General features: G+C 39.5%; 1 protein-coding gene across 1 annotated transcript in view; it reads left to right on the top strand.

Moving 5' to 3' along the window:
- beta'COP (coatomer subunit beta') overlaps nucleotides 1–24,959 on the top strand; it is a 161,641-nt gene that overhangs the window by 120,587 nt on the left and 16,095 nt on the right. The window contains exons 14-15 of the mRNA XM_067150540.2: nucleotides 3,548–3,692; nucleotides 9,908–10,086. Coding sequence (XP_067006641.2) covers nucleotides 3,548–3,692; nucleotides 9,908–10,086 — 324 coding nt within the window. The remainder of the gene's footprint in view (nucleotides 1–3,547; nucleotides 3,693–9,907; nucleotides 10,087–24,959) is intronic.

The raw sequence follows: 24,959 nt of genomic DNA, 5'->3' as shown, positions 1-24,959 counted from the left end.
ATTGAACTGTATACTAATATACTATAGTGCCACCTGCATATTAGGTCTTCACATTCAAATTTAAACTCATGCCTTACGCTGACTTTGACTACTTCAATTACGACCTGAATTCCTGAGGCTAACGGCTTCCTTCCCGAAGGTGTAATTTAACCTGTCAAGTTCAGCAATTCAAGTCCTTTTCTCGTTTTTGCGCAACTTTCTCAGAGCGGCCTTCTGTCTTGAGGGATCTAATCTGTGTTGGAAATCTGTTCCCTACACAAGGGATGACAAAGAACATTTTCATGGCTAGGAAAAATGTGATCGTATTACGCAGTAGTAGTGAGAATTTGCGACGCGATAAGTGGGGTATTTTTATATAGATTCAATACGCCGTGAATAATCGGAACTTCGAATTTATGCCGTGCAAGGCAAGAAATCATATTAATGAGGAAATCCCTCACAAAGTTTCACTGTATTTTCTCACATTTGGTTAAATTTCGGAAAGGCTATTCCGTTGTAAATTTATAGCGGTTGTCATTACTGGCGCTTGAAATATATTTTTATGATGCATATAAGATTAAGTTAGGTTAAGTGATGCTGTTTGAAGAAGAAAGTGAAACGTTTGCACAGAAGCCACTGGAGTGATACTACTCCAGTTTTTCAGAATGAAATTGAACATAGGCATTCATGTTGCCTCGGAATTAGAAAAATAACTAACGAGTAAGCCATAGTATGGACATTTGCAAAAACGCAAGTTTGAACAAACTGATTGCTGTTTCATACTGATTTTAATGTGAGTGGAGGTCCACCCGACTTTTTATTTTTATAAAAGATGGATATAACGACAATCTGCTAAAGCGGTGAATTTTTCGCCATTGTGAGTTCTTGCTATAATGGACTTCTACTGTATTTAGGCTTTTGAACATTTGTAGCAAAATATACTGAAGCAAATAAAAGCAATATGTATAATTTAAGACATATTACTGTACATTTTTATTATTATTATTATTATTATTATTATTATTATTACTATTATTATTATTACTACTATTGTTATCGCATATCGATTGGTTCCGTTAGTAATTTCATTGAACAAAATATCGGTAAAAAACAATTGAAAATCTCTAATTCAGTCTCTGATATGAAACCTTGCGGTGGTTTGTAGCCTGAAACCACTATAAACTCCAATTTCTTGAAGTCGGAATCTGTTGATTTTTAACTGCACCAGCCGTCAGCATCAACTACGTGTTGGGTTACGGTACAGAAGCCGACCATCGCCAGTTCACTTGTAGGCACCGTCAGATGCTATTAGATATATTCATTAGGGTACAAGTAAGGAGTAGAGGTACCAAAATACTGGGGTTTTGTACAATTACATGGCATATGCAACACTGAACAGTACACCGCACATGACTAAGAGAGCACATGGCAACCATGTTTGTTTACTATTGCTTGAGCCTTCGCATGCGTGAGTGGACTGGGCACAGCTGACGGTTTACACTGCCATCTAAATAATAGATTTTCGAGTGACTGTCAAATAGTATCTTGCTTTTATAAAGTTCCACGCTGAACCAAAAGATGCCAGTACAGTATAGCATCATGTATTTTGTTGGCTAAGAGACGACAGACGAACGGTGGGCAATACAATGTCATGTCGGGCCTCACCCAATACGCGACTGCAAGCTAATTACATTAGCATCCAATTCATCCCTCCATATAGGGTTGGCTTCAGGAAGGGCATCCGGCCATAAAACAGGGCCAAATCCACATGTGCGACACAGTTCGCACCCGCAACCCCACAGGTGTAGGAAAAGCGGTAGGAAAAGAAGAAGACATTAGCATCCAATTACTGGGTGAGCTGGCCGTGCGGTTAGGGCCGCGCAGTTTTGAGCTTGTAGCCAGGAGATAGTGGGTTTGAACCCCACTCTCGGCAGCCCTGAAGATGGTTTTCATTGGTTTCCCAATTTTACACCAGGCAAATGCTGGGGCTGTACTTTAATTAAGCCCACGAACACATCCTCCCCACTCCTAGGCCTTTCGTATCCCATTGTTGCCATAAGAACTTTCTGTATCGGTGCGACGTAAAGCAAATTGTAAGCTTAAGAGAAAAAGAACATCCAATTGGTCCTGCCTATTTGTGACCACTGAGCTCTTATGTGTATTTTAATCATTTGGCAAGGATAGACCAGTACTTTTCCCAGTTAATCCATTGGTTGTTTCTGTCCATACGGTGTTCCTGACCCCAGAAATTTTTTTAGTGTATGAAGTGTGAAGTCCATTCTATGATTATTTTGATCTTGTTGTGCAGGGCATGATAGTAAGAGAAGGAGCTTACTTCTTTTGTATTCATAACATCAAAAACTATTCCCAAAGTCTTCCACAAACACAAAATTTTGTTTTTAGACCTGTTTTAAAAGATTGGAAAACAGTTCGTTCTTATCATGTCGACATGCATGTTTTATTAACCCATCCGCATCCTCCTATAACAGAAAGGGCTTGGAAACCATAGATTTTCACACAATTTGTTTAGTTTGTAGACATCTGAGTAAATCTGCATGAATTCCATATTTATTGACATAATTCAAGATTCGTTACAGAAAATATATATATATAATTTTTGCACTTACACGGAATAGGTTCCTTGTTGCTTGGAGTCTGGAATTCGAAAGTGAGTAGGCCTTTTTTTGTGTGGTATGGCTGGAAATGCTCCAGACATAATGGAATGTTGCAGGAGTCACATTGCCATGTACTTTCCCGTCTGGTCTCCTTTTGCTGACATGCATCACAGCATTTTGCAGTTTTAGTTCCTTTGGGTTTTGTTGGGAGGATCTTGATGGGAAAATGTTGGGCGGTCAGTTGTGACGGTAATTGTGCAACACCTTCTTTGAAGTGATTAGCAATCATTTCCTCAGCAAGTTTCTCTTTGAACACTTGAAACGTTCTGTTTGTATTCCCGTTCACTAGTCTGTGCAACTGTAACCAGTGTCGTGCATAATTTCATCTGCCGCTGACATAGTGTTGTCAAGTTCCATTTCACTTTCACTTGCTGTTAAATCGCAATGATTCAAACGTATATGCCTATCATCACCAGGATCTTCCTCATCATCACTACTACTATAATCAAAGCCTAGAAGTTCAATATAACGCATTAATTCTTCATCATTCTTGCCACTAACAGACACGTGCTTCTGTTCATCAGCCATTGTTTCTAAACAACCTGGTTCGGAGATCGCAAGTACTTTTACAAATACAACTCCAATGAAATAGTTCTTAAATCTGCCCTCAGGGTACAGGCTATCTCATCTCTTGTAAATAGCTATTAAGAACTATCATGTAGTTGAACAGGTCTACTGACAGAAAGCAGCATATTTCGTTTTTGGCGGACGAATGAGTGCTACGTACCAGTACACTTTTGGCTATAGAGCCCTTTATCATGTCAGCGTACTAGCACGCTTACGGATGCTGTTGGGTTAATTTGTATGCATTGAAAATATTAATTTTGGCATCGTGAATTGAATTGTAAGTTTTAGAGGTAACTGATCTCAGATTTTGTCTTGAATTTATTTAGATGAATCATGAACGGGTCCCTATTGAGGAAATGAAAGCTGCCGAAGCTGCTGGTCGTTTCCATTACATTCCTGAAACACCAGAAAAAGATGCTGATGGAAAAGGGGAAGGAGATATTGTTCTTGTTGATATCACATCACAACAAGGTAAGAGTATCACTTACTTTTAACCAATTCCTTAATCACTAAATCACTTTATTTTTATTTTGTATTTTTTGTGGATAAAAAGAATTTCTTTGTTTATAAAAATCAGGAAAGTTCTCTGTTTTGATCTTCATCAATCTAGGAATGATCTAGTTATAGATTGTGTGTACAAGATGGCATCTAGACCAGAGAGTAATTGATTTCTGGAAGTTGATGATATTATGTATGTGTGCACAGTACTCAACTTTTTCTAATCGGATGTAGTAGCTCATCCAGTAAAGCGCTGGCCTTCTGAGCACAATTTGACAGGTTCAATCTCGGTTCATTTCAGGTGCTCAGAAATGCTAGCCTTGTATTGGTAGATTGACTGCTACAATAAGGAACTCCTGCAGGACAAAACTCCCACACTTCAGCATCTCTAAAAATTGTAAAAAAATTATTGGGACATAAACCAGTAACTTCATTTATTTCTTATTTGTGCTCAGGATTGAGGTTACAAACGAGCTTTATTGTTTTTCATCACATATTAATGAAACATACATTTCAAAGATCATGCTGCAAGCCATGGGAAAAATACAAGCTGCTATAAAGGAAGACAGTTTTTGTTGTGCAGGCTCAGTGTGAAGCGAATCAGAAAAGATAATTACAATAAATACTACTGGTTACGACTTCTGGAATGCTTATGGTATGAAAAGGCAGAAAACATCACAGTTGTTGAGTGATGAACTGTCAGTTCACTTGTCTAGTCCTGTATGTTCCTCGAACAGCAATCCTGTAATGTAATGGGAAAATTTTAAAACCATCTTCCCAGGACTCCACAAGCAAGCTCGTAAGCGTCTTGTTCAGATGGCTACGTCAGTACCATGTGAACACCTGTTCTCGAAGGCTGGTGCTGCGATCACTCCATTGCAAAAGTCTCTCCTCAGAATACTTGGACAAGATTATTTTTCTAAACAGTGTACTGGGCAAAAATGGTTCTTAGTATTTTAGTTACCTCATGTTTCGTATATCGAAGGTCTACTAATGTATTTTATTCAAGAGGAAAACCTACCATCATTATGCTTGATTTTCTATTTAATTATATTATATTAGATTAGATTAGATTAGATTATTACTTGGAAAGAGACAGCTAATGGCCTGAAAAAATGAAAAGTCAGTGGGAGGAGATGAACTAACAGCAGACATGATTAAGGCAGCTGGAATCCCTGGAATACAGTGGCTACATTGAACACAGGGAGTTATATGGAAAGAGAAAAAATTGCCAGATGACTGGAAAAAAGGAATTATAATACCATTGTTTAAGAAAGGAATTAGAGGGAAGTGCACCAATTATAGAAGCATCACCTTTTTGTTACATTGCCGTAAGATAATGGAGACAATTACAGAACAGAGACTGAGAGAAATAATGGAAGACCTAATTTTTTCACTCAGGCAGTTAATGGAAATGTTTTGGAAAAAAGGGAAGGGCTTGATAAGAGTGTTTTTGGATTTGGAAAAAGCATATGACAGGGTGGAGAGAGGAAAAGTATGGAAATGTTTAGAAAAGCATAACATTCCAGAAGCTCTAATTAAGAAAATTCAGATGTATGATGGTTATGAAAGTAGTGTGCAATAGGAGATTGAAGATCTCAGTGGTTTAAAGCAAGAAGAGGTGTCCAACAAGGGAGTTCTCTTTCCCCATTGCTCTTCATTTCACTCATGGATACTATTATAAAGGAACTCAAGGCAATATATAAGAAAGATCTTAATGCATTTGTTTTTGCTGATAATGATGCCATTTGAGGAGAAACTGAGAGAGTTGTCAGAGGAGATTGGATCCTTGGAACATGAATGTGTGTATGTTGGGTATTCAGCCCGAAGGCTAGTTTGATCCTCCACAGCTATGCCAACAGCTGTCATAGATGTCCTAGGCATCACTGAAGAGGCGTACTAGGGAAATGAGGAGCGAGGTAGTCCTTGGAACATAAAGTTTAAAAAATATAAATCAGTTGTGAGTAAGAGCAAAACAGTGGTAATGAAAGTTAGCAGGGCAAATACACCTTGTAACTTCACCCTCGAGGGAGAGAATATTAAATGTATGAATACCTTGAAATATTTGGGGAGTACAATATCAAATGATGGAAGTGCCAAGAACAAAGTGTTGAACACGGTGCAAAAAGGATCCAATTTCTTCCATCAAGTATGGGACAAGGGAGTTCCTCAGAGGGCTAAACAGACTATGTTTAAGACTTATCTCCTGCCCATCATGACGTATAGTCTGGAGCGTTGCATCATACATAAAAGAGAAGTGATTCAAATGCAAGCTTGTGAAATGAAATTCCTTAGATCAGCTGTATAGAAACAAGAAAGGGCAGAATTAGGAATGATCAAATACAAAGAGACCTGCAGGTCAGCCTGAGCATGGAAGAAAGCCTGAGTGTTGCAAGGCTGAAGTGGCTAGGACATGTTAAGCTGATGCAGGTCACTCGAACTCCAAGGAAGTATTTTGAAAAGTTTGTTCTGGGGGCGGGGGAAGACCGATTGGACCGCGTAGAAAAAGATGATTAGACCAGATAAGAGAAGACCTAGAGAAGAGAGGAGAAACATGGGATGCCCTAGAGAGTGAGAAGCATACCAAGACCGTAATAAATGGAGGCACAACATTCTTAAACATCCTACCTGGCTCGCTGGAAGAAATTCATGATGATAATGAATGGTTTTCATACTGTATTTTGATCTTTATATCTAATTATCTTCATTAATTAAGCTCATTTTTTGTAATACTTCACCCAGGAAACTGGAATTGGAAAATGATGATGAGTACAGTAAATTGTTCTCATGTTTTGCATGCCGAAAGTCTATTTATATTTTTAAATCAGGATGAAAACATAACCTCAGTAAGCTTGATTTTGTATTTTATTATAATTTATCATGATTTCCACATTACATTTTGATTGCTAGATCCAAGTTATCTTCATTATTTTGTATTTCTTGGAATACCTATTTTTACAAATTTAACATACTTTATAATTTCAAATATTTGTATTTTTGGAAAAGTATCATATGATATTGAAAGATATCGATATTTTATTTTGATAATTTCTGCAAATTAACTTTTTTTCAATATCGATATCAAATGAAATATTGATATTCCAGTAATCGGAATGTCCCTGGCATCAGCCTCTGTATTCTAAGATTATGGAGTCATTCTTGACAGATCATGTATCCCAACAGCAGTGGCATTTTTCAGCAAGATAATGTGCCATGTCACAAGGCCAGGAATGTGATAGAGTGGTTTGAGGAACACAGTGGTGAGTTGCAATTGATGTGCTGGCCCCCCAACTCGCCAGATGTATCGATGCTAACGGAGGGCATTTTGTACGTTTCATGTAAGAAAGAGTTTCATGTCATATGCTGGTATGTACTGTTCCTGTGTGTTTCCCATGATGAGTGTACCATGTAGAGTTGTAGAAAATGAGTTCTACGAAGGTGGCCCAGAAAATAATGCACCACAATTTTTTTCTCAGCCCCCAACAATGGTATGAATGCAAAATTTTAGATACAAATTTTTTAAAGTTTTTGGAGTGCGTGTGCAAAGTTTCTTCCGACAGATAGCGAACTTGCAGCGATGGTTCAACATGGTGTCTGTAAGTGATGCATGTTACAAGCAGCGTATCGTCATTGAACTTCTCACTGTGGAGCAAGAAACATTTAGGAACATTCACAAACATTAATGTGCGGTTTATGGAGTATCAGCATTCGACAGAAGTACACTTAATTGCTAGGCACAGAGGTTGAGACCATTTGAAAGTGGTTCGGCAGAGCTCCAAGATTTGCAGCGGTCGGGGAGACCAGCCACGGCTGTCACACCTGACAAGATGCAGCGTGCTGATGTGCTCATTCGCGAGGATCGACGCAGAGCGACTCGGCATTTGGCGTGGATGCTGCCAATCAGGAAAGGAAATGTAAGTGTAATCATCAGTGCTCTTGATTGCGCAAAAAAGTGTTCATGATGGGTTCTGCACCGTCTTACAGGGGAACACAAAACTCTCAAAAAAAACATTTTTTTTTAAGTTACTGCAAAGTTTTGAAGCTGAGGGGGAAGCCTTCTTGTCCTGGATTGTGATGGGTTATGAAACCTGGTTTCACCATTTTAAGCCTGAAACAAAACTGGAATGGCACCATCCTGACTCTCCACAAAAGGAAAAATTTAAAGCAACTGTTTCCGCTGGTAAGGTCATGATGACGAAAAGGCTGGTAAGGTCATAATGACAAAGAGGTGATTCGCACAGTGAAGAAATGGCTTCATGAACAGAACAAGGAGTGGTACCGACAGGGCATACACGCCCTTGTGCCTCGCTGGAGGAGATTTCGTGGCAAAATGGGGAGTGTAGAAGAAACATAATTCTTTCTAGTGTATGTTTCATTGTGTTCAATACATAATTGTTGAAGAAAAATACAATGTGGTGCATTAGTTTCTGGGCTACCCTCGTAACATGGAAATAAAGCATTTTCAAACCCATGCCTGTATAACATAATTTCTTCTCCTATGTGTAAGAATGTGTCCTGAAAGTTTGGCCATACCCTGTATGACACATTGCCATATATAGAAATCATTGAGCAGTCAAGTGGTGTCAAGCTAGAGCCAAAGTAACTGTAATTGTCAAAATGGGATTCCGTTAAATGTTAAATCTTGTGCATGAACTGCCCGATTTTCCAAATCAAATTGACAACATCCTGTTCTAACAAGGAGCAATGGATGTTGATGGCAGCTGTACAACAATTGTTGGCAACTATGTCATTTCAAGCAACGGTGAAATCGTATGCCCCTCAAGGTCACCTGACTTTGCGCCATGTGATTTCTTCTTATGAGATCACCGTAAGAGCAAGGTTTACCATACTCGGCCTGCTGTGATGGAAGAACTGAAAGCAAGAATACAAGTGAAAATTGCCAGGATTCCTGTTGAAATGTTAACTTGTTTCATGCACAGTGTCTGCGCTGAGAAAGTGGTCATCTCTCTGATGTTATCTACAAGAAATTATCTGTGAAATTCAACAGTGGCATATACTGTACTACTGTATTACCTGGCTTAAATAAATGTTTATTCTCTTCCATTGACCATTCTAAATTTTTTTCTTCTTTTGAGTCTCCATGTATAAGAACTGTGAGGTGTCATTAATAAACTTGGAACAGTATCATATTTTGAACTTGTGCAGAATTAGAGTACCAAAATTGTGGGACAATTAGCTGGCTGGTAAATAAGGAAGGAATAGTCTAAGAGGTCCACAACCTCACTATTCCACATTTTGTTTCATTTCTGTTATATTTTATTTTATTTTATTTTATTTTATTTTATTTTATTTTCTTCTTAGGTTTAGCACATTTTTTTTATTCAATCATGTTTTATATTAACCTTTTTTTTTCACTGAATTTGTCTCAGCGAATTATTTATTGTTCCATCTAGTGATGTAAATGTTGTATATTATTATTTTTATTTCCGTCTGTCTCTTTTGTTTTTCATTTGTTCCTTCATTATGTTTTAGCACATTTTTAGCTTGTATTATTTAGATTATTTTAACCTCCCCTTATTTCACTGAAGATGGCTCAAACGAGTCGAAACATGTTTGAATTTTATTGCCCCATCTAATGATGGAATTATGTTTTGTATTGAATTAGGAGGATACATTTTTTTCCTTTGTAAAGTGAAAACTGTCAATACAGAATGATTCTAATATCTTGTAATGTAAATAAGGAAGAACACGCATGAGGTGATGTAATTTCAGTTAGAGCCAAAGTAACTGTAATTGTCAAAATGGGATTCCGTTAAATGTTAAATCTTTGTGACTTAATGATTGTAGAACTGTTCATTGCTGCATTATCCCTTATCTATAGAACAAATTCTAATAATTATCTTGAATAGTAAGCATTCCAATATTGCTAGAAACTTGCAGGACAGTACTGTGGTGTCTGTAATGTACTACAACCTATCCAATCCAAACCAACCCAAACTGACCCATCTTCAACACTATCCAGCCTAAACCAAGCTCATCCTACCATAATTCCCCTCTCATCTTATCCAGTTGTACCTGTCGATTTCTGCTCAACTCTGGTCAGAAAGTATCATGATGAAAACTTCAAGAGTAATTCCCTTAAATGATGAACATGAAATCTGTATTGGTTCTGTGCCTCACCAATGGATTACATCATTATATCTATTTGGCATTTCAAATTGTTTCAGTTGCTTCTCAACCTAAGGTAGAAACTCCTGAAATTAGCATTCCAGTACCAACACAACACAAAGATCCAGCTCCCTCTGTAATGAAACAAGAGCCTCCTGTAATTGATACCTCTACTTTAGAAGATGAGTTGGATTTGGATATTGATAATCTGAATCTAGATGACAACATAGACACATTGGTGAGTTAAGTGATTTAAATTTGCACATCTCTCCCCCCCCCCCCTCCCACCCTCCTTTCTTCACCTCTTTACATTGCCATTGATAACACACTATACTTCAGTTAGCTGAAATGATGCTACTTACTTGACTAACATAGGCATAAACTAGGTCCTGCATTATCTTGATGAATCCCTACATTTGCTCAGGTAAGAAAGTTGGTAGGAGCAAAATATAGCCTACATGAATAGGGAAGAAACGAAGAACAATGACTTGCGATGTAAGCATGCACTGATCAGCCAGAACATTATGACCATCTATCTACTATTGATATAAACCCGTCCAGGCGATAGCAGCGTCACCTAACGAGGAATGACTGCTAGTCAGACACACACAGTGCATGTAGTATCAGTGAGCGTGCTGTCCGTGTGTAGAATGGGGAAGGTGCGTGATCTATCTGAGTTTGACCGAAGGCAAATTGTGATGGCCCAGAGGCTCGGCATGAGCACTTCAGAAACTGCACGACTTGTTGGGTGTTCGAAGAGTGCTGTGGTGAGTGTCTTCAACAAATGGCGAAACCAAGGTGAAATTGCGTCCCAAGTGTCAAGGGTTGGGTGGCCACCCCTCATTACAGATGTCTGATGTCCTAGACTGAGCAGAATGGTAAAACAGGACAGGCGGAACTAACATCAGACTTTTAATGCTGGGCAGAGTACAAGTGTGTCTGAACGCACAGTGCACCGAACACTCCTAAGGATGAACCTCCTCAGCTGACGACCCATGTATGTGCCACTGTTAACACCACAACATAGGCAACTACGACTGAAATGGGCACGTGACTGTCGTCAGTGGACGTTGGTGCAGTGGCATTGCATTTCATGGTCTGATAAATCCTGATACCTTCATCATGCCAATGGGAGTGTGCAAATACGTCGTTTTCCAGGGCAGTAGCTTCTTGACATCTGTACTGCAGGATGGAGACAAGCTGGCGGCAGCTCTATTATGCTCTGGGGAACATTTACGTGGGCATCCATGGGTCCGGTGGAGCTCGTTCAAGGCACCATGACAGCCGAGAAGTATCGTACACTGGTTGCAGACCACGTACATCCCTTCATGACGATCATGTTTCCCAACGGCAGTGGCATTTTTCAACAAGGTAATGCGCCATGTCACAAGGCTAGGAGTGTGATGGAGTGGTTCGAGAAACACAGTGGCGAGTTGCAGTTGATGTTCCGGTCGCCCAACTCGCCAGATCTTAACCCTGTCAAACACATCTGGGATGTGATTGAACATGGTGTCAGAGCTCATCACCCCCTCCCTGGAATTTATGGGAATTAGGTGACTTGTGTGTGCAGATATGGTGCCAACTTCCTCCAGCGACTTATCAAGGCCTCATTGCTTCCATACTAAGACGCGTCGCCGCTGTTATCCGTGCCAAAGGTGGACATACCGGCTATTAGGTGGGTTTCCACCCCCTACATAGGATCATCTTCAGCTGAACAATACATTCACATCTATGTCATAAAACTAAGATTAAGATTACATTGTCTAGGGAATGTCATATGATAATAAACATTTGGTCACATCCAAATGGGGCATGTCGAAACGGGAACTGGCGTGTATGTTATTATGTGCGACAATGCAATTGTATGTCTATAATGATATGCTTTAGGTCTTAAAATTAGTTTATAAAACACATCTCTACTTAAAATGAACTTATTTCTTCTTCTTCTTCTTCTTCTTCTTATTTTATGACCACATAGGATCACTTTAGTCAGTCCGTCGTTCAGGTCTTTTTGAAGGGATTGTTCGGGCTTTGTGGTCTTCCCAGTACTTCCAGTACTTCCCAGGGTAAAGCGGAGGTTTGTATTCCTGAGTTTTGTATTCAATTTTATCTTATTTGTGGTGTCTTCTGTTGTAAGGCCTATTTCCTTCAGATCCTCTCTTACTTCTCTGATCCATTTACATCCTGTTGTGGTCATTTTTGAGACGAGATTGTGTTATACTAGTTGTTTCAGAAGCCTCGAATCCTGCATCCTCATGATATGTCCAAAGAATCCCAGTCTCCTCTTACGCATAGTATCTGTAATGGGTTCTAGCTCTTTGTACACGACTTTGTTAGGTATTAACCGCCACTGTCCATCCTTCTGGTATTTTTTGTTGATGCAGGTTCTTCCAATCCTCCTTTCAATTTTCTGAAGTCTGTCAGTCGTTGATTGTTTATTCAGGTGAAAATGTGTTTCTGCTGCATATGTAGCTTCAACTGTGTTGTAGTGTTGTATTTATGCATTTATTGATAGACATTTCTTTTTGTAGATATCCCATGTTAATTTTTGTGCTTTAGCTAATCTATTTGTTCTTGTTTGGATTGAGATTTTTTCATTTAGGTTATGTGTTATTACTTCTCCAAGATATTTAAATTGAGTTACTATTTTGATTTTATTACCATTTATGGTAACTTGTTTTAGTTGTGTTGGTTTTTGGGGCATAATTTCTGTTTTTTCAAATGATATTTTGAGGCCAATTTTATTTGCAATGTTTTGAAGTTCTGGTATCTGGGTTTTTGCTTCTTTTATGTCCACTGCTAGTAATGCTAAATCGTCAGCGAAACTCGGGCAATTTGTTCTGATTTTTCGGCCAATCTTTATTTTGGGGGGACATTTCCTAAACCATTCCCTCATTACCATTTCTAGAACACAATTAAATAATAGTGGTGAGAGCCCATCTCTCTGCCGTAGTCCAGTTTTAATTCCAAATGTCTCTGATGTTTCATCCCTAAACTTCACTTTTGATTTGGTGTTAGTGAGAGTCAATTTTATCATGTTTATTAATTTGGGGTGTAGTCCAAGGTGTCTTAAAATTTTGAACAGAGATTCTCTATGGACGCAATCATAAGCTTTCTTGAAATCTACAAATGTTATCAGCATATCTCTATTTCTTCTCCTGTTATAGTCCATTATCAACTTAAGACTCATGATCTGATCAGGACAGCTCCTCCAGGGTCTGAAACCTCCTTGATATTCTCCTAGCTCTTTCTCAAGCTGTAAACTTATCCTATTAAGGATGATTATTGAAAATATTTTGTATGTTATGTCTAGCAGCAAGATTCCCCTGTAGTTATTAGGGTCGGTTTTGTCTCCTTTTTTGTGCACTGGGAGAATGAGGGCTGTTGTCCAGTGTTCTGGTAGTTCTTCTTTAATCCAGATAGAGACAAGTTGTTGATGGAGGGCAACTTTTGCTGATGTTCCTGCATATTTCCAGATTTCCGCAAAGGACTGATCTTCTCCTGGCGCTTTGTAGTTTTTTAATTTATTCAGAGCTTGGTAGACCTCCTTTATTTACACAATTAAAAATAGGAAAGGATTTCCACCTATCAATACTTATTTATTGCACTTATTATGCTAAGTAGTTTGTCAATACGGAGATGAAGATTATAGATTACGATACCGTAGCCAACCAGGCAAAACGGAACGCATATATATATCGAAACTTAAAGATCAAACTAACGAACGCGATTAAAAGCTTTGCTTTTCTGAAGGAATGTCTAAAAAATGACCTAACACCTAAATTTTTGAGAAAATATAATAATAAACACAGGCACACCATACAAACTCATAATAGACACAAAAGAACAAACAAAATCTGGCTGAAAGAAGAAATAAAGTTTTTATACCGTAAAAAACAACATCTCAACAACAAACTATACCAAATACATTTAAAAACATCCAATGAGCTACCACACAGCTACTGGGATGATTTTCAACCGATCACGACGGAAAAAATAAAAAACTTAGCCACTAACAAACAGAATACACTAAATAAGAAATTAGAAGCACTTAAACAACCATCCAAACTAAACCCACAAACCGAAATTCCGAACACGAACTCTCCAACCCTTCCCAATGAAATCACTGAACACAAATTCCACCCACCCATAAAAAATCTCACAAACACGACTTTTAACAAAATGGAAACTGTTATCTTGAGCAAGGGACCCAAGCACAATTGGGGCAACACATCAACCTTCCAGAACATCACAACCACCATCACTGAAATAGAAAACGCCATACAGAAAATCCTACACGAGCTACGAGATGAAGTCAGATATGATATTTAAAAAAGGCTCCCACAATATATCGACAAAATTCACAGTAACTTCCAAAACAATAACTCAGCCAATAAAACACACATAAACAAACTCAGAGATAAAATAAAACTGAATAATCTACTTATAACAAAAGCCGACAAAGGCAACACCACAGTTATCATCGACAAAGACCAATACATATCTTGAAAACATTCTTTAGTTTTCGATAACACTTTCCTCGTTGCAAGTGATAAAAATCATTGTTATCCGTATTGAAGATACTGAACCTTTTAACATCCTACAAACACTTTCCTCATCAAACGTAAAGATCCAACTAATAACATACAAAGAAACTTCAAAGCCTTATTAAAAAATACACACTTTCTTTTAACTGAAGTAGAATCCTGTAAACTTATAGTATTGAATCCTCAAATACCAACTGCTAAAGCTTATCCCAATATACATAGAGAACACATACCAATGAGACCTATTATTAACTACAGAGCAAGCCCAACCTATAAACTCTCGCAATTTATTCAAAGATTCCTCAAAAAGCACTACGTATTCTCAGTTAATAAAACAGTACGGAATTCAATAGATTTTTGTAATAGAAACCAGACATGAAGACTACCTTTCTTACAAAATATTTAGAAAACCCACGCATACGTCAAATACAATCAAAATAGTTTCCGTTCACCCCAACACACACAAAAGAGCAGCTTACTACAGCATGATACACAGAGCATTCAATATACCGTTAACAAAAGAAGATTTAAACAAAGAATATTAACTAATTCATGACATAGATAAAAACAATGGATACAAGGGAGAAATGGTCAACAAAATCATTCACAAAATAAAATCCCAACCCAAAACCAAATTAACAAAAGCAGACAAATCCAAGAAAGATTACGCACTATTCACCTTCAATAATGTACACATATACCCCAAACTAACGTTTTTAAAAAACATAACTTAAGAATAGCATTTAAAACTACACACAACAGTACCAACATCATACACAACGTCAGGACAATCAACAGCAACAACAAATATAATCACTCAGGGGTATACCATATCAAATGCAATAACTGTGAGACAAGGTATGTCGGATGCACCGGTAGAAACTTTCTAACCCGATATAATGAACACATAAATGCGGTAAACACAATAATTTTTCCTCAATAGGCCAACATGTCGAAGATTATAAACACAGTTTCACAAACATCGAGAACGACATGCAAATCCTGAACATAAACCCCAAGGGCCCCCACTCTAGATCAGTATACCAATCCAAATTACAACATAAATAACTTACAGAAAAAACTATCATCATCGTCAATACAGTTATCCCTGCCCTAAAAAACTGTTACCTTAAGATAATCAAGAAACAGAAGACGACACGCGACAGAGAAACATCAAACAACACACCTAGCTCCACCCCTACCCCCACAACAGCAACTCTCCCTACCCCTCCTTCCCTTCCCCTCACAGCAGCTAGTATGAGCCCAAGAAGAACATGAAGTAGTACACAACAAGCTCGCATATCAAACACAACTCAGCCACACCAATAACAGTAAGTACATATTCAAATTAGCATACACAACCCTTAGACATTCCTCCAACATAAAATATCACTCACAGTTCAATCATCTTCCGCAGATAATATAACATCACTGCACAGCTACAAATGGGAAAGGAGCCACTACTTTGAACCCAATGCCACTCAAATTTTATGGACGTCACAGGACAACATGATTCGATTTTAACATAAAGCAATAAGATTCAACACACAGCAGAGCTGAATATACGTATTTTAACCTAATTCTATCCATACGTCTGGCACCCTTTTTTAAAATTGGGAAAGTGTTTTATTCTATGTATATACATGAAGACAAAATCTTTTATACATACAACCTGACAATTTTACAAGCAAATCATATCATTCAAACTCCAGAAACAGCAACCAAGTGTACAACTATGTAAATAAGACTTGAACACAGAAGTCAACTGATGAACTGAACAACACACAAGACACGAACGTTCATGTGCATGAAGTGTTCCTATATATATTGTATTTATCTTATATATATATATATATATATATATATATATGTTAGTTTTAAGTAGAGATTGTTTTATAAACTAATTTTAAGACCTAAAGCATATCATTATAGACATACAATTGCATTGTTGCACATAGTAACATACACGCCAGTTCCTGTTTCGACATGCCCCATTTGGATGTGACCAAATGTTTATCATCATATGACATTCCCTAGACAATGTAATCTTAATCATAGCTTCATGACATAGATGTGAAAGTATTGTTCAGCTGGAGATGACCCTATGTAGGGGGTCGAAACCGGTACTGTAGCATAATAAGTGCAATAAATAAGTATTGATAGGTGGAAATTCTTTCCTATTTCTAATTGTGTCGTTCGTCAATACGGAGATGAAGATTATAGATTGCAATATTAGGTGGGTGGTCATAATGTTCTGACTGATCATTGTATATGGATAGAGTACTCATAAAAGAAATGCATGGGTCCAAAAATTTTGGCTGCGGCCTTCATCAATGGAGGATAGAGAGTAAGAATCGTGATGTTCTTTGTTGACAAGTAGATGCTGTTGTGGGTGAATGGAAGGGAGAGGTAGACATGATTTATTATTGATTTAGCTTACAGCTAGTACAGTGTTATACATATATAAAACAAATAACAAAGAAGTAATTTAAAAAGAAAACGAATCAAAGACACTAAACAATCAACCAAGCTCATGGAGAGTTCATAAATTTAAATCTAAATTATCTAACCATTTAATAGTGGCCTGGTTTATTCAACCTCAGTTAACATTTAACTACATGTTAAAATAATTTAACAGTGAACATAACCAAATTAGCATTTAATGAACTTTGGTTAAGACTAACAATCTGTTAAACTTTCAGTTAGCTGCCTCAAGCAGTTAAATTGTCTGTTAGCTCAAAATATGGCAGGTGCATTAGATGCAGAACTTCTGTAATTGGCATATGATAGGCCTTTTCCAGAAAGAGTTAGAAACAGAAGAGATGATTTTTATACAGTTGTTTCAGTTAGTGAGATTTCGAGATTTCTCGAAAGATTTCTAGAGACTAGCGCAGGTACTGTTTCTCGCAAGAAATTTCTAGAGATCTCAAGAGCGGTGTCCCTGCATTGTGTGGCGAGCAGCGTGCCGTAGGCCTACAGGTAGATGGAGCTGAATGCCGTTTGTGCCGAATATGCGAATAGCCAACCTTCTCCATTCCGTAAATACATTTCAGTAAGTGACTAGAGTGTTCATTTCTACCGAGATCTATTTTGACGAACATAATTATAAAGGATACACATTCTGGCATTGTATGTAGTGGTAAGTACGTGAATGAGTAGGCTGAGTACAGAAATTGACGGCTACGGTAGGTACACCTTACCTGGATACTAGAGGCATGCGTTATTCGAACTCGCGAAGGGGAAAGATATGCAACCATCATTACACATGAGTGGAACGTGTAATCTAAAATGCCTGAGTTTGTTCCAATTCTTTTTAGACAGGTTGGTGTACATAGTTATCAGACCCCATATTCAGTTCACGTGACCACTGCTTGTGTTTACCGATATTTTGGTGACGAAGGAAATAATTCCTTACAGTGTTATAGAGTATTCGCGTCATAATTAGGTACTTCGGTATATGATGGTGCAATGTGTAATTGTGTCTAATTGTACGTGACAACTTTTAAGACAATGTCCGAAACACAACGTAAGTCTGGATGTTGGTTATTTTGAAGAGTTGCCACATACATAGCACATCTCGCTGTGTTATTTGTTCAAAAGAAGTCAAATACATCAGCAGAAATACTTCTGGGATGATTCAGCGCTTTAAAACATATAATATCAGTTAAGGGGAATTGTCACAGAACACCTCCGGCCCAGTCTGCATAACAAGAAGCTATCCTTTCGACAACAATTGTGAGGTGTCCAGGTAGATGTACAGCCCATCTACAGTTATTAACAAATTATAAGGGTTTTTTGGCTAAGATGTCAACCTGAAATAACTCTTGAACTGTTTAAGATACTGGCATTTTGTTTTCACTTTCGTTAATGGTATTAAGGAGCTCATAGTTCAACATACAATGCTTTCCTAGGCTTTTGACAGAAGGTATTGGCACACACGTTTCCACATGAGAACTGCTGATGATACACAGCATTACCCCGCATTTACGTTCCTGGCTTTTACGTTTTCATGTTTTTTGCAACATTTTTTGTTAGTCCACTGAGATTTCCTATGCTCACAATCTATTAAAATCCTCAAATGTACGTTTGCGACATTTCATGCTTACCGCCATTTGCACCACTACAGGCCATTCGAGAGGAAAAAATTTGAGGTAAAATGGCGTCGCAACTAACCTAAAATGCTTTGAGTAACCATGGCATGATATAGATTTTGATTCCCATAGGGAATCTGAAATACTTGTCCCATATGAGTAAAGTGGCCTCCACGGTATGCACTAGCCAGCGTATTGGTAGGTGTGCTAGGTAACGAACTGATGAGCCCACCCTAGCACGTGAGGGCGAAATGCTGGCAACCAAGAATGAGTTAGCTGGAAAAATTATAATGTCCAATAACGGACCATATACATTGGTATTAACCATGGCATGATGACCAAATCAAACCACCATGGTCAATAACTCTTAGAACTCTCAGTATTGAACTTCCGCTCAACCAACGCAGCACATTCTTTGATATCAGGTGTTTTCCACAACGTCCTAAACCTTATTTTCAATTTCGACGAATTGAATTAACTCTCTAAATCTCGCATACACACAAACTTTCCACCATAATCCTATGAATTTTGAATGCAAGTAAACAAACACCCAATAGAAATCAAAAACATGTATAATACTGCACATACAGTATCTGCGTAATGGCAAAATGCCGAGCCCAACAAAACTGCAGAGGAGGAGGAGATATCGGGTGTTTGCTTTATTGCTAAGTACAGCAGAAACCACAAGAAGGAGACGTTATCAAGTGATTCAGTGTCTGTCTTGCCCGGGTTCGTTATTTCACGGTTATTGTTTTACACTTGCGTTTCTTGTTGGAGGTGTTAAAGTTATTGTCGCTGATTCGTCACATTTACTTTTGTTATTTGTTATTACATTTTTTGTTGTTGTTACGTGAGTGTGCGGTCAGTGTGAATTGCCATGATCTTCCTTTCCCGTCATGTGTATTTGTTAATCCTTCTTTATTATTGTTTTATTGTTTTCCTGCTAATAATGGAGAAAAAAGAAGGAAAGAAAAACTTTCACTATGGATGAGAAAGTTCGAATATTAGAAAAGGTTAATTCGTACTGCGGAACACGTGTTTCATTGGCACACGAATTGCAGCTTCCTGTATCCATGCTGAATACAACTGTGAAAAACAGAGGAAGCATTACATCAAGTGCTTCAGAATGCTGACCAAACTCCAAGAAAAGTATGCGCCATACTGCAAATACGAGAAAAAAGTTGGTTTGAAACTTCAAGAGCTGCACGCTTTCCAATTGATGGTGTGCTCTTAAGGGAAAAGGCGCTTCAAGTGGCAAACATTCTTGGCATTGAAAATTTCAGCGCTTCCAATGGCTGGATCGACCGATTTAGGAAAAAGTATAACCTAACCTATAAAACTGTTTGTGGGGAATCTGATGCAGTTAGTGATGAAACTGTGGGAGAATGGATCATTAGAAGATTGCAGGAGCTGACCAAGGATTACGAACCCACAAATATGTTTAACCTAGATGAAACTGGTCTGTTTTTCAGTGTGTTGCACAGCAAGACTTTGGCATTCAAAGGAGATAAATGCCGTGGTGGGAAACACAGCAAGATGAGGCTCACAGTGATGTTGGAAGCCAATACTGATGGCTCTGAGAAGCTCCACCCCTATGTGATAAGGAAATCTAAAAAGCCTCGCTGCTTCAAGAATGTGCGATCATTACCTGTTGCCTATGATGCCAACCATAAAACCTCCTGTGGGTGGGGGATACACATTTAAAATACACCCGCGGTATCCCCTGCCTGTCGTAAGAGGCGACTAAAAGGGGCGACCTAGGCGCGGACATGCATTGTAGTTTGGTACAATGGGTTGGACCTCCTGTGGATGGGAGGGGCTGAATACATTCACAGGTAATCCCTGCCTGTCGTAGAAGGTGACTAAAAGGGTCATGTGGCCTTGGTCCCCTCTATTTTTTATTGCTTTTTTGAGGGTTAGTTGTAGAACATTTCAAAATTTTTGATTGTGTGCTGCTCGGAGATGGGCCTCTTACGTGTATGGTAACGCCTAAAAGCCCACATTTCTGACCAGCCAGGAATCTTGCGGGTGGGAGCATCATGTACCCTTGCAGTAGTATCCGCCCGACAACACAGGTCCCCGCACAGCCTAATGCCAAAAGGACATATTATTTATTATTTTTTTCTCTATATTTATTGCTCTGTACACGCTATGGAGTACATGCTATTGCAGGTGACTGGAGGAAGAGAGTCCTAGTGCCCATCGCCTCAGTCATCCTGTATTAGGCATCGTCCAACATCGAACCCCGGGCAGTACCGGCTATGACCAGGTGGGTATTGCCTTGGCAGCTTGGTTCGGCTACAGAGACCCCTGATCAGAGTGGGTGGCATTCGGGGAGGATGATTTCGGGCATGGCTTCGAAATGAAGTCGCCCATCCCAAGGTGGTCCCCCCCCCCTCCCGAAATCTTTAACTTTTGCTTCCCTGAGAGGTTCAACTCTGTGGGAACATGCACAGCGTGAAGGAATGGGATCCAGCTTCCCTAGGTTTCTGGTTGCAACCAGAACCGATGGGCATGATTTTAAGCTGGTAAAATCAATCCTTTTTAGTAGACACATTGAAGGCGTCTATGGCGAACTTGAGGATCTCAAGAAAATGTGCAACGGTTGTTTGCTTTTGAAGACTCGTACAGCACTGCAAGCCGATCAGTTGCTTAAGTGCAACCACTTTGGCGAAATCCCCATCAAAGGGGAGGAGTACAAATTCTTGAATCTGGTTTGTGGAGTCATCTTTCACCACGACCTTATTTTGAACACTGATGAAGATTTGATGGAAGGCATGAGGAACCGTGGCATGACACACGTCCGGCGCATTATGCGCAAGGTCAACGGTGAAGATGTTGCCACTGGTGCCTTCGTTGTCTCTTTCAAGTTGTCAGTGTTACCAGAGAAGGTCAAGGTAACAACTTATCGTTGCGATGTGAGGCCGAACATCCCGCCTCCTATGCGATGCTATCAATGTCAGAGATTCAGACATATCGTATCTCGTTGTTCGTATCAGTCTGTGTGTGGTACATGTGGAAGAGTAGCTCACAGCGCGGAGGAGTGCACAACTCTGTACAAATGCACTAACTGCTCTGGTCTTCATTCTCCTCGGAATCAGAACTGTCCGACATATCTGAGTGAGAAGAAGTTCCAGGAGAACAAGACCCTGGATGGTCTTTCCTACCAGGAAGCACGCCGTAAGTTTAATTCCACGAATACACCTGCCCATACACTCGACTACAGCATGATAGCTCAGAGTCTCCCAGGTTCATCTTTCACGACATCGTTACCCGTGATGATCGCTGTGCTCAAGGCAACTGCTGCTTCTCAGAGCAAAGTCACAGAGAGTAAAAGCTCGAAGGGGGGACCATCCCACCTTCGACCAACCAGAATTCTGTGCCGGCTGGCAGTTTTAAGCTGGCACAGAAAGGGTGGGAGGCTAAGTCTTTTTCCTAAGAGGTCGGTGAAAGCCATGCCCCAGCCGGCAGAGGCGACATCGTCGACCAAGGCTGGGAAAAGAAGAATGCCTCTACCAGGGGCTCCTGCACTTCCCCTGCAAAAGGGAAATCATGCCCTCCATCTGGAGGGTATGAGTCTGCACCAGCAGGTACTCCTGCTCCAAAACCTGCATGCTCCCATCGTAGGGGAAGTTCCTGCCCCCTGAAAGCGTTGAAGTTCTGGGAGTCAACTCTGTCGTCTGTCGATGGCGGGATGGACGTTGAGCTGTCATCTACATCTACGGATGTAGATGTTGATAGTGTTTAGGTTCACGAGCATCTTTTCGCTCGCAACCTAACACTCTTTTTATAGTACACACTATGGCACTGTTACAGTGGAATTGTAACGGTTATGACAGGCATCTTGCTGAGCTGCATCAACTCATTAGTCAGTTCGCGGCGAGTATAGTCTGTATTCAGGAGACAAACTTCAGACAGGTCATCATACGGTCTTAAGAAATTTCAGGTTATACTCGACAGAACGATATTATGCTTACCAGGCGTCCGGTGGTGTGGGTAATTTTGTTCGTTCTGATACCTGTAGCGAAGAGGTTCCTCTAAGAAATCCCCATCAAAGGGGAGGAGTACAAATTCTTGAATCTGGTTTGTGGAGTCATCTTTCACCACGACCTTATTTTGAACACTGACGAAGATTTGATGGAAGACATGAGGAACCGTGGCATGACACACGTCCGGCGCATTATGCACTGGAAGCAGTTACGGTGTGGATACCGCTGCCTGTATAACAACATTGTGTAACGTTTATTTTCCACCAGACCAGCCTCTGAACATAAATGATGTCTCTGATCTTATAGATCAGCTTCCTCCTCCCTTTTATTGGGCGATTTTAACGCTCATCCCCCCACCCACCCATATGGGGCTCTGAAACACCTTGTCCCAGAGGAAGGGAGTTGGAAACATTAGTAACAGAGCTGGATTTATGTATTTAAACATTTGGATCATAGGTCTAGTTCTTGTACAGGCAACCACTATGTGTAAGACGATGAGTAAATGAATATAATATTACTCTTCGGAGAAACAAGACTTAATGTAAGAGATGCATGGTGCTTATGCCTACAGCCTTTTTGTGGCGAAGACTGCCTGTTTCCGATACGTTCCGAAGGGAGGGTTGAAAGACGGCTGCGTGAAACATGTCCTTTGGAAGGGACATCTTCAGGATGCACTAGTGATTGATGATAACGATGAAGCTATGCATAGACCCTAATGTAGTTGAGAACAACCCGTACACCAGCTCGTGAGCCATAACACTTGATCTGAGTGTCAGCCTGGCAGTGGCGGCGATAAGGACACCGCAGACACCGCGGGGTGGGAGGCATGGCTTGTGAGGGGCCCATGACTGTTTCTTAATTCAGTAGCTGAAGGGTAATTTTACATATTGATAAAGCTACAGCACACAACACAGTATTATTTGTATTACAGAGGGTTATTCCGAACTTGCCGTCGTAGTGCAGAGCTTCTTTCGTCAATAGGAGTACAGTAGTTATTTCTGAAAGAATGTGGGCTTCTCCATAGAGTTAGTAAATAATACACTAGAGGTAGTAGCGGCACCACAGTCTGCGAGAGAATTACTGTAGCCAGTGGAGCATGTTGAAATCGCAACTGTTTGTCAAAAAACTCACTCCGCTGTACTTATCAGTGTAAATAGGGGACTTCTAAAACTGAGTGGATATAGGTATGGTTTAAAATTCTTACATGTAAACATTCTCAGATACTACAGTATTCTTGCGACGGTTCTCTCCAATAAAAAAGAAAGCCCAAAAAAGCATAAATACAGGAGAAATGCATGATAAAAGACGATGGTGTTCAGGTGCAGTTAAGTAACACAAAATCAATATACTGTTCATATTAAGTCTTCTAACAACATACGTTTAGAAGGAGGGCACGTATATTTTGCCATCTTTTTTGTAAATTATCAGAACTATGGTATAATTCTGCCCAAAGACCGAAAATGTCCTCTCTTGTACGAAGCGAATGTGCGAGGTTTTAGGCCTAAAAGCGTTGGCAAGATTTTGGGGTAAAGTAGACAAAATATTGTGTGTCATCGCCGGTTTAGACGCTGGCTTTTTGAGCCCAAGTTGGCAGGTTTGAGCCTGGCTCAGTCCGGTGATACTTGAAGGTGCTCAGATATGTCAGCCTCTTGTATACTCCGTACGGCTCTACTTCTAAATTGACGTTTTAGCAGATTTTGGCTCTGTCTGGTGGTTATGCGCTGAAGCATAGACATCCAACCAATCCCAAGCTGCCACTCATATCGATTTATATCGGCAGAGCACGATCTCGAAACCCAGTTGCCAACTCTAATATTTACATTCGCCACGTGGTTAACCTATCTCGCTCAGCGTGTGTGGTATTCGGTACGGTTCGCGATCTTTTGCATTTTCCTTCAATATTTAGTGTGTTTTTCATATTGTTGGAGGGTTCCAGTGACTCTGAGATCAGTAGAGTGTTCCCTTTGTAGGCCATAACCTCCTTTCTGTGCCAGCCATTAGCCGTTAGTGATGTATTATTCCTTCATTCTCTTTTGTTAATAATATATTCTCTTTTAGTGCCAGATATTGTTAGAAAGTGTAGTTCTTGTGAATTTGTTTACAATCCATATTCATTCGTTTCTCTGAGTATGTATTACAATTTAAAAGAGCTGTATACCGCGGTCATATTGCATCAGCTGTTCTCGCAGGCGTAGCGCGCTGGCAACAGAGGGAAGGCGATGCTCATTTGTTTTGCGAAACTTCAATTTAGAAGTAAGGCCGTGCGGAGTATAGATAGATTTACCAGCACATGAAAGAACTCACGCGGGAAAGAATTCTGATACCTCAGCGTCTCCGAAAACCGTATAAGCAGTTAGTGGGATGTAAAGCCATTATTATTATTATTATTATTATTATTATTATTATTATTATTATTATTATTATTATTATTATTCTGGGGATTCCGTGGAGCAGAAAGAGGTGAAAGAAGGTGCTGGTGTTGAA

The sequence above is a fragment of the Anabrus simplex genome, chromosome 6 (assembly GCF_040414725.1).
Source record: "Anabrus simplex isolate iqAnaSimp1 chromosome 6, ASM4041472v1, whole genome shotgun sequence".
In the NCBI taxonomy this organism is placed as follows: domain Eukaryota; kingdom Metazoa; phylum Arthropoda; class Insecta; order Orthoptera; family Tettigoniidae; genus Anabrus; species Anabrus simplex.
This window is presented reverse-complemented; position numbering and strand designations above follow the sequence as displayed.